At 43.0% G+C, this 10,617-nt stretch overlaps 2 protein-coding genes across 6 annotated transcripts in view; one reads left to right on the top strand and one right to left on the bottom strand.

Moving 5' to 3' along the window:
- Positions 1 to 4,519, bottom strand: part of eml3 (EMAP like 3) — a 45,464-nt gene extending 40,945 nt beyond the window's left edge. The window contains exon 1 of one of the 3 annotated variants that reach the window (XM_061249192.1): positions 3,944 to 4,519. In XM_061249192.1, coding sequence (XP_061105176.1) covers positions 3,944 to 3,968 — 25 coding nt within the window. In that variant the 5' untranslated portion in view covers positions 3,969 to 4,519. The remainder of the gene's footprint in view (positions 1 to 3,943) is intronic. The other 2 variants (XM_061249191.1, XM_061249193.1) reach the window with 2 other exon arrangements.
- A 221-nt stretch (positions 4,520 to 4,740) lies between these two features.
- On the top strand, positions 4,741 to 10,101 carry ecsit (ECSIT signaling integrator). 3 transcript variants are annotated; one of them, XM_061249194.1, is made up of 8 exons: positions 4,741 to 4,885; positions 5,348 to 5,535; positions 5,823 to 6,237; positions 6,660 to 6,883; positions 7,654 to 7,711; positions 8,015 to 8,163; positions 8,498 to 8,603; positions 8,986 to 10,101. In XM_061249194.1, exons 2-8 carry the CDS (start codon positions 5,398 to 5,400, stop codon positions 9,231 to 9,233), a joined length of 1,338 nt encoding a protein of 445 aa, XP_061105178.1. In that variant the 5' UTR covers positions 4,741 to 4,885; positions 5,348 to 5,397; the 3' UTR covers positions 9,234 to 10,101. The 3 variants fall into 3 exon arrangements, with proteins under 3 accessions (XP_061105178.1, XP_061105181.1, XP_061105180.1); XM_061249197.1 differs by having other exon boundaries at positions 8,546 to 8,603; XM_061249196.1 differs by having other exon boundaries at positions 4,743 to 4,885; positions 5,352 to 5,535.
- The last annotated feature ends 516 nt before the right edge of the window (positions 10,102 to 10,617 follow it).

Consider the following 10,617-nt stretch of genomic DNA (forward strand, 5'->3'; position numbering starts at 1 on the left):
TTTGGTAGTTCTGTGCAGAGCCAACTGAACATCACTGTACACAACGACCAAACCACCACTATAAATATACAGTTTACAGGGACGTGAACCTGTACCTTGTACCTCTGGAACACAGAGCTTGCAGTGGTGTAAAGTACACAGGGCTTATGGGAGGAATGGGTACATTGGGAGTAATCACGTTTTTGTGGAGAAAGTTTATTTCATATCTTTAGCATGTGTGAAGTGTGTGAGATTAAAGGCTGGCCTCTCTGGCCTGTACTATTTATTCATTCAGTGTTCAGGGTGAGATTCTGCTGACTCTTTTTCCCCACCTCTCTCTCACTCTCTCTGACACACGCATATCAACCACACATTTTAACAAAGCCACATGGAAACACAAGGAGATACAATCACAGAAAGTACAACTTTTTTCACTTGCAAACCAGGGGCAGCATGTAGTCTAGTAGCTAAGGTGCATGACTGAGATCATGACTGGGAAGGTTGGTGGTGCGAGCCCTGGTGTGGACATGATAAGTTATGTGCAGCTGTTGGGCCCTTGAGCAGGGCCCTTAACCCAACACTGCTCCAGGAGGGATTGTCCCCTGCCTAGTTTAATTGATTGTAGGTTGCATTGGATAAAAGCATCAGCTAAATAACAGTAATGTAAAAACCAGAACAACCAAGACACATGAGGTTTATGCATTAGGTTTGAGCCGTATGTAGATCTGAGACAGATCTGAGACTGTGGTGGTCTCCGAGCTTACAGTGGTGCAATTATACAGCACAGTCTGGTGGTGTAATTACATACAGCTTACAGTGGTGCAATTCTACAGCACAGTCTGGTGGTGTAATTACATACAGCTTACAGTGGTGCAATTCTACAGCACAGTCTGGTGGTGTAATTACATACAGCTTACAGTGGTGCAATTCTACAGCACAGTCTGGTGGTGTAATTACATGTGTAATTATGCAGGGCTATGACTGATGCTACACATGACTTAACAGTTGAGTAAGGCAATCTTCTGGAGCAAGTCTGTCAATAAAACAAAGACAATATCCCATCATCTAATCTCCCTTGAATCCAAATCCAGTCCGGGTTTTCTTTTCTCACTGGTAAATAGCTGAACTATTAGTGCTACTGATTGGCCAAACTGACTTCACACCTGAATCCCAGGTAAAGGGAGGGTGGAAAACTAGAAGTTCTTGGCCCTCGAAGACCTTGATTCGATGATCCCTGCAATAGACCCTGTCTACAGATCCTGTGCAAAACAATCTACAGCAGTGAGCAGTGAACTGGGCTTGTAAACAGAGGATGTTTGAAGCCCTGGCAAAGCACACCTTTTGCACCCTCAAGCACAGTACTTAACTTGGGAGTGCTTCAGCAAATATCCAGCTGTTTGAACTGACAACTGCTGAGATCTGCCCAGGAAAAAAGGGAGGCCATGTATTGTGAGCCTGACATATTCTGAAAAAAATCTCTTTCACTTACATACAAATGAGCTCCAGCTCAGCTCTTCTGTCTTCCCTGCATTATGTAGCCCTCAAAGCCATTCTACTATGACTTTCAAGCTGATCAACAGTTGACATGTGCCAACACGGCCTCATTGTCCTGTTTCCTGCCACTGAGGGAACAAACGCAATGAGAGACTCACTTTTCTTTTGTTATTTGGGAGAAAGCAAGAGGGATGCACTCCCAGAGAGCGGTTCTGCACTAGAGACTCTCATCAGAGAGAGAGAAACGCGCTTATGTGAAGAGGGCTTCTGTCGCAGAGATCATCATATCTCAGCAGTCACATTGGCCTGTCAAAAAGAGAAGGTTATTATCCTGATAACCTTTCTGAAATTAACACTACTTTCACAACTTCTGATCCCAAAAGTAAGAATGGGATCACTGAACATGCTACCAAATGGAAGTTGTGTGTGTGTGTATGGAGTTACAGGACTACAGTCATGGGAAAATTTTCACAAATTATTTCACAAAGCCACTGTTTACAGTGTTCCCATAAACAGATTTAGAGGCACTCACATCTGCAGGCTGACCAACGCTCTGTGGGCTATTGAATCAGCGGAACTAGAGATAGCCTACATCGAGATTTGTGCATAAATACAAATTATTTTCATGAAAAATCTGATCTGCAGACTCAATCTTAGTATTCACAAAGGTCGGTGTAATCCACCAGTCTTTCTGTCATCTCTTCCATTTGTACGAAACTAAGTAGGCTGACCAATGAATCAGACCCCCCTATTGCTAATTTTCATGTACTTCTAGTCATGTTTTAAAAGGTGACCATTGCAGAATGACAACGTTTTAGCAACTGTGCAGAGAAGAAGGGCTTCAGTCAGACAGGACTGTCCTCTAAGCAGCTTAACTGTCCACTGAAGTGCAGTTCTGCACAGCTGGTAGACTGCGTAGGCTGTGGAACGGAGTATTTGACTATCATCTTTCATCTACCGGAGACGTTGAAAGCTGATAGTAGTCTGTGCCATCACGAAAGCGTCCAAAGAAAGCGTTTATAACAATTGCACATTCCTCCAATTCAAATAGCCTATTCAAGTGTGTACATACATACACGTTAGGAAAAGCCATGTGAATCTGGACAGCTTTACATTGATACTCAATTTTGCTGTATATAATATCCTATTTTGTATGCTATTGTTGATCTGTCAACTTGATGTTTCTAGATGGTATTGCACTTTGTATCTTGTAATGTGCTTGTGTTTTGCACTTTTCTTTGTGATTTAATGATGAAAAAACGACTGGGATGACAAGGAAATATAAACATAGAACTATTTCCTAACTTTGATTGAGAGCTTAGCATGTGAGCTTAGTGAAGTGGTGACATTCTTCTGCGTAGTAAGTTACAGTTTTCACAAACCAATAAACAAGAAAACACAAGGTCGTGTGCAGAATTCAATTCCATTCTTCATCCCAAACGTTTTACCAGCTGGCAGCTGCACAACCCTGTCTCCGAAAAGTTCGATGGAGGCAAACTACCCGCCCGTAGAGTTTTGCACTTCCTCTTTCCAGCCAATGCACAAGCATGGACACAGCTGATAATAGGCTTGATCGCTACAGTAACATCAAATCGAATTAAAACCAGGGTTTGGTTGGGACACATTGAACTGCCGAAGTAGCCAGCAGATAGTTGTCGTTGATTGGAATGGGATGTTTATCAAATACACATTTTATGCAATAGAAAACAATCACATTTAATGGCCTCACAAGCATTTACTGGATCCCCCACTGTGATAAGGGAATAACTATAGGCAGACACTTCGGACCATGTCAAAACACTGAGTGATAGATCGAAGTGTCATAGTAACAGGTGGCTTCTCTTTTTCTCGGTCACAGCACGGACATTGGCCATTCTTTACTTGAATGCAAAAAAAAAAAAACCCAAAAAAACGGTAGACGTCATTCGGTATGTCACATATTGGATGTCGTTTAGAATTTGTAATTACATGTGTAAATAGATAGAAAAGTTAAATGACGTAGCCCACGCAAGAACTCAAACGTTATTTTTCTGGGGAACAGGTCCTACTAATTGTGTGAAAAGAAGTGTCCCTGTAATGAAACACTGTAAGGTTGATGCAACGATGCACAACAGCACAAACAACTCTAAATGCCCGAACTGAAATGCCCCAACTCTCTTCCGAAAAGACAACAAAGTAGCCTAAATCGCATCCCCAAGTTCGCCCAACAACCGCCAACGAATGTGCATACAAAACACATAAATTCGCTACATATGTATCCTACTGTAAATTACAAATGTTGATCAAATTTGCAGTCGAGCAAATCGGTTCAGCAAGCTACATGAGCAGTATCGATAGCAAGTACGCCCACATGGATTTTGAAAGTAAGAGTCTGTGCGATTGTGATGCAACGTTATAGCCATTGATATTAATCGAATTTATTAAATTAGCCACAATATTGTCTTTAAAATACAAGATTGCATAAACTTACCTAAACTATTTTCCAACCCATCCATGGTTCTGTCGTGTTTTGCTCCTTCCGATTTTTATTTAAGTTTCTATTTCTATTTTTTACGTTGATTTCGCAGTCTAAAATGTGGTGTTTTCACTCATAACCAATGTCCGTTGACAGCAAGCGCTGCAATAATCCTGTTCTTTTAAACATTGGCCAATGTATTACCCTCAAGGACAACTTCTTAATTCGCGTGAGGAGCTGCAAAGGTATCTACTGAATCTGGTTAACTCAAGAGCTGAAACTCATCGCAGTTCATGCTGCAGAAAATTGATTCGCTTTCAACATGCACTCAAAGACCCAGATCCAGGAAATGCTCAGCGCAGAGGTGGGAAACACATTTGGCTGAAGTTTGTTGGTAGTCAGCAGCTACCTCCGCATTATAGGCACCGATAACGCTGTCGTTAAAAAACTTTCTGAGTCAACGCGAAATTAATTTATAATTAATTAATGTATCATCCTGTCAGCTTTGCATCTTATCTATTTAACATCTTTGTTGTAACTAGGGAACAACGTTTGACGCCCCTGTAGACGTTGCTTCAGCTACCACATCTTGCAAATCCAGTTTTGGCACTTGTGGATAGAATTCATTGTAAAAACATTTTAGGGGAAACGACACGGTACTTTCAAGCTTATGCAGTCAAATTCTTTGTTATGCATGCGTGCGTATAAACGTGTAGTTAAGCTGGGCCTTTTCTATTATGGCCAAATGCCATCGTGTGGTAACACTACGAATTGCTCGCACACGAGCATTTTACTTAGGCGGGCAGGCGGAACTACTTTTTAGGTTCCAAAGTTCTAGGGGGAAAATCTTAGCTGCCGGCACCCAGAAGAACTGCCGGTGAAGTAATGGCGATGCCCATGTTTCTGAAGGAGATTGGTTGCTCTAGCTAACGGAGATGAAGCTTGTGGTCATTTAGCGTAAGTCCTTTTATAAAACACAATTGTTGAAATATTTAGTGCCTGTTGTTACTAACTACTGTCTAGATTGTAATCGGGCCATATCAGTAATGTAGCTAGTTAGGTAACCTTAGCTATGATTAAGCCTCAATAATGACATGTGTCTTGGCTAACTTATCAGACTTAACACGCTCACTATAAATACATGAGCTTGCTCTTTAAATTAATCGTTGTAATGTAGATTTTGATGATGTAGTAATGTAGATGAACAAACGCTTCATTATATTGTTCAAACACGCTAAGAATTGTTTGCATTTGGTTTAGTGTAATACTGATTGGCAGATCAATACTTGAGCTGGATGGCTTGTGATGTCATTTACTGAACCAGATTCCATCTGCAGTAATAATCCACGAAAGGCAGTACCAAATCCTGTTTATGATTTATTTTTATTTTTATTCATGTACACTGTTACATTTAACTAGCAAGCCGGCTGCAGGATATCAGACAACTGAAGGACCGTGATGCATCGACCATGAACTCCGCTCCCTGTCTTTTACGGATAAAGAATGTAAAGGCCCTGACGTTGTGTCTCAGGGCCATTGCTCCGACTGCAGCTCTGTTTCGATCCCCTCATGCACGCTCCCCGTTCATGCACAGCTGTTCTGTCCAGGTGAGCGCTTTCTCCAACATTTGCATAAATCCGCCGCTGAAACTTAGTGTTCTCCATGAATATAAGCCCACTGCGTAGATGTGAACATGTTTCTGATGCTTTTGGAATACACTGACCCCAGTATTTTTTACACAGCATTTTGATGTAACCTGAGCACTATTGTATTGTATTGCAGACAGCAGATTATTTTATGAAGATCAACTTTCAGTCTGTGATGGCAGTTAGTGCTATATTCAACTCTTAATTTCTTTTAGGTATATTCATTAAAATACCCTCTTTGTTCCCAGCACTCACTAAGGAGTTTACATGGCACTGGGGCACTTCTTAAGATCCAACCCATCGATAAGGACTATGGGGGTAAATCTGGACATGAGGGGGACCGCGATAAATCTCTGGTCACCCACGATGAGCTGTTTGAGCGTGTGGCCCGGATGTCCAGGACCAAGGCCACGTTCAACCGCGTGTTGGACGCCTTCGTAAAGCAGGACGTCCGACGCCGCGGGCACGTGGAGTTCATCTACGCTGCTTTGAAGAAGATGCCGGAATTTGGGGTAGAGCGTGACATTGCGGTCTACAACAAGCTCCTGGACATTTTCCCCAAGGAGGTTTTCGTCCCCCGAAACTTCATCCAGCGAATGTACAACCACTACCCTCGACAGCAGGAGTGTGGCCTCGAGGTGCTGGAGCAAATGGAAAATCACGGTCTGTGCGGCTGCTTCGTTAATGTGATACAAGTGTGTGGGCGGCCATTTTGTGACATGCCTACATGAACAGCTCCTTAATTACTCTAAAGCAGCGCTACTCAACTCCATGTCCGTCGGTATTTGTTTCAACCGTGCGCTACACCACCTGATTTCACTAATTGGCTTATTTGGACCAATCAGGTAAAATATTTAGTGAAATCAGGTTGTGTAGCATACGGTCAAAGCAAATACCTGCAGACACTGCGGGCCGTAGTACTAGGACTCGAGTAGTGCCGCTCTAAAGGAGAGTAACTTGCTAAAAACATAATTCAGGAAATAATGGAGTTTTATTTGGGGCCTAAATGAGTGCAGTATAGGGGGCTGAAGGCATATAATTTGGGAAATAAGGGAGAGTAATGGCCTTTTTTTATTCACCATCAGGACTCATGCCCAATGTGGAAACCAAGGTCCTTCTGGTGCAGATTTTTGGGGTGAAGAGCCACCCCGTGCGGAAGTACCAGCGACTCATGTACTGGTTCCCCAGGTTCAAGAACCTGAACCCCTATCCTGTCCCGCACCAGCTTTCCCAGGACCCCATAGAACTGGCTCGCTTCAGCCTGAGCCGTATAGCGGCTGACCTGGACGCAAAGGTTACTGTGTATCAGGTAAGCGTGGACTCATGTCCTCCAAAATCCAGTATTTCACCTTTCCTCTCGGTCAAGCTGCAACCAGTGCCTGATTCCAGCTCTGCAGCAGGAATGGGGCATAGTGATTTTCAATGACATTATATTTAGTTCGCCACCTTTTTAATACAAATGGAAGCTACTTATGTCTAACAGTGTTAACTAGTGGATTAGCTTCTTAAAGGTACAATAGGTAAGATTTTTTGTGTTAATACATTGTTACAAGACCACTGTAAATCCCTTCCTATCATTGAAGAAGGCTCACTGGCATGTTGACTCTCCCTCTGCCTGCATTTGCAGTCCTTAAATTCGGGTTTCAAAATATACCATTGACGGTCCGACACTCTCTACCAAAACTTTGTGTAACGGTACAATAATTCAAGCTCATTGGTTGAAAAGTGGTTCTAATTGCCACAGCCAATGGCGTTTCGACGTCAGTGCATTTACAGAGAAGGGGGAGGAATAAACAGTATTGTGGTTTGAAGGTGTTTGTTGCCACTATTCCTCAGGAATGCTACATTGATTAAAGTGCATTATAATAGCCAAATTATTGTCAACTTTTGTTCTCCCTCGGTCATCCCTGTGGGGAGCCATTTTGTTTGCAGAGCTCTACCTTATCAAACTGTTAGCAAACGTTCAGGAAAAAGTTTTAAGATGTTCAATGTACAAAAATCAGGTGTGGGAAGCAGGTATAACGGTTTCTACTCCAGTTGATCGCTTCTTTTTTAAACTTCTTTTTCTCTCCTGTGTAGTTACCTTATACAGATGTGATTGAGAGTGGGGAAGAGGTGTCACAGCCGTATATCGTAGGTACAGCACCTTCACCTACTTCCTTACTTTGTGTTTCCCAATCTTATGGTGTACAACTCTGACCACAACAAATTTTGACTTTGACTTTGTTTATATTATAAAAAGATATTGTTATTCAGAACATTTATTTGTAGGAAATGACAAATGGTCAAAATACTAAAACACGCTAATGCATTGGTTATTGCAAACTAAACAAGTTTCATAAAGAAGTCTTAAGTATAGGCTGTGCAGTGCAATAGGAGTCTTAAGCATACCTCCTCTTCCATGGCTGCACTTGTGACTGATTGGGTCTTTCTCTGACAGGTATCCAGAGTCCTGACCAGCGCTCCCTGCTGGCCCAGCACTGCACCAACAGACCTGTTTTTGTGGAGGGCCCCTTCCCCTTGTGGCTGAGAAAGACCTGCATCTACTACTATGTGCTGCGGGCTGATCCACTGCCGCCTGAGGAGAAGGTGAGCTCCAGGCTTACCATGTGCCCGTCAATGGTGAAAGGCTGCCATGCAAGGTACCAGTCAGTTTGTCAGGAGCAATTAGTGGTTGGGTGTCTTACTCAGGGACGCTTTGACACACCCACGGTGGGGGATTGAACCGCTCTTACCTCCTCGCCCAAGATGACCCTCCTCCTAATTCAGCTTCTCTCAGTTTTATGCTGAATCCATTCAATCCAAAAACACAACATTTATGGGGAGTGAAATAATAGTGGCTAAGTATTTAAGTGTTGGAGCTGGCAGTTTGGTACAGCAGGGCTGGAGTCATGCGCTTTCCCCCCATAACGTGGGCCTGCAGGTGGAGGAGCCCTTCGACCCTGACCGAAGCTTCTTCTACCCGCTGCAGCTGGACCTGGACCTGGAGCGTGACATGGGGGATGACGACAGCTTCGATGTCGATGAAGGTGAAGTCTGGTGCCGATAGCTGCTATTCGCTTTACAGGGGCGAGTCCAGTGGAAGTTTCTTAATATACCAATGAATTCATTTGATACTGTAGTTACCGGCCTAATTCCTTACTGACTAATTCCTTAATGACCCCCTGGGAATATTGTGAAAATAGTCCTGTGTGTGGGCTTGGTCAGTGGTAAGACTGCTCAAATGGATCAGTTATGGCCTATGAATGAAGAAGCCATCTGAATATAATATTGGAAGTGTGTGTGAAATTCCTTCCATCAGAGCAAAGAAGTCCTCTGATTAGCTGCTAATCACACTTTATTAGTGTGTGTGTGTGTGTGTGTGTGTGTGACTGTCTGTTTGTTCCTGTGTGTTCCTGTGTGCGTGTGTAGTGGAGGAAGGCCCCGTCTTTGCCATGTGTATGGTGGGTCGGGGGGACCAGGCCACTCTCGGCCAGTGGATCTCAGCCCTGCAGGAGACCAACCCCGTCCTGGGCAGAACCGCCACCCTGTTCAGACTAGAGTCTGGACCCCGGGAGCTCCAGAGTGCTGCAGAACCGGAACCAGCACCAGAAACCGAGGCAGAACCAGGGCCCACCGAGGAAGAGGAACCTCTGCGCAGCCATGGCGCGAAGCAGTGAGACCGCTTACAGAGCTGCACCTGTGTAACAGCCAAATGCTTCCCTGCTGCAAACGTTCTCACTTCCTCTTTCATTACATTCATTACATTTATCTACATTCTTGATCTCCAACCCTAGTGCTTGAGAGCTACTGGGTCTGCTGGTTTTTGCACCCCGCTGAGACCAGGTGACGTTAGTTAACTGTAATTCATTCACTCCAATTGATTTGTTAAGTGCAGAGTGACAACGAAAACCAGCACACCCTGTAGCTCTCCAGGACCAGGATTGGAGGCCACTGGCATTGATGCTGGCATTAGCTAGCAGGTGAAGCAGTACTGCAAGTCACCCTTTCATTGACTGCGTTTTAGTGAAGTGTTAACTTACTGGTGGTGAGCATTGAATTATTTCCATGCATGGAAATATGGTTATCCCTGGGGAGATTGTTGGTGCTGTTCTTTTGAGACTGATTTATTTATAGTTAATCTTATATTAGTTTCCATAGTTTCTGAAATCACAAGGAACAAAAAATAGGATTATATTTGCAAATGAAAGCTCTGATGTTAAGCCTCTTAGTTATAATTTTACTTTAGTGATGTTATCTCACTCTAGAAGGCATAAATGTACATCCAAAACTACCAATGTACCAAGAACTGTACGTACAATTTACATTTTGGGAATTGGGAATACAGCTGCTGTTACAGACTAAAAAATATTTGTAACCGGAATACAAGCATTACATAGCAACAGTAACTGTGAAGTATCAGAACAAACACATCTAATTTTGATATTTTTTGCATTATTCCTGTTACACCTGATTTCTCAGAAAGCCATTAATAACCGCTGCTGCTTTCCCAATTTCATTAAAGAAAAACATTATTTCAGAAAAAAATGTTTTTGAGTTATTTTTTTCTTTCTCTCTCTCTCTCTCCCCCCCCCCCCCCCCCCCCCCCCCCCCCCCCCCCCTCTGAACTATGGCATCACAATAACTATATAATTGAATAATTATTGCCTGAGGCTAGCAAATTCTGGAGGGCAGTATGTATAGCTATAGGATAGAGTGCATATACAAACTGGTGGCTTGAGTGGAATTATTCAATTTGTTTTACCAGGTAAGTCTTAAGATACTCAAGTTTGGTCATGCTTAAAAGGAGGGTATTGCGTTGTCTTTTGAAAAAGTAATAGAATAGGTTATTAAATGCTTCACATTATACTTGATAGCCGAGAACATGGGCATAGGTCAAAATTTGTTGGAAGGATATGGTCACGTAGGAAGTATCATTTTACTCCGTGCTCTTAATGTCAACCAAGGCAATATGGTGGGAGATTGCTTCAAAGCCAGGCTGGATGAAGCAATGTTGGATGAATTTAGGAACTCTCAAAACTTTGTGGCATATAAATCATGGAC

This window comes from Conger conger, chromosome 7, assembly GCF_963514075.1.
Source record: "Conger conger chromosome 7, fConCon1.1, whole genome shotgun sequence".
Lineage (NCBI taxonomy): Eukaryota > Metazoa > Chordata > Actinopteri > Anguilliformes > Congridae > Conger > Conger conger.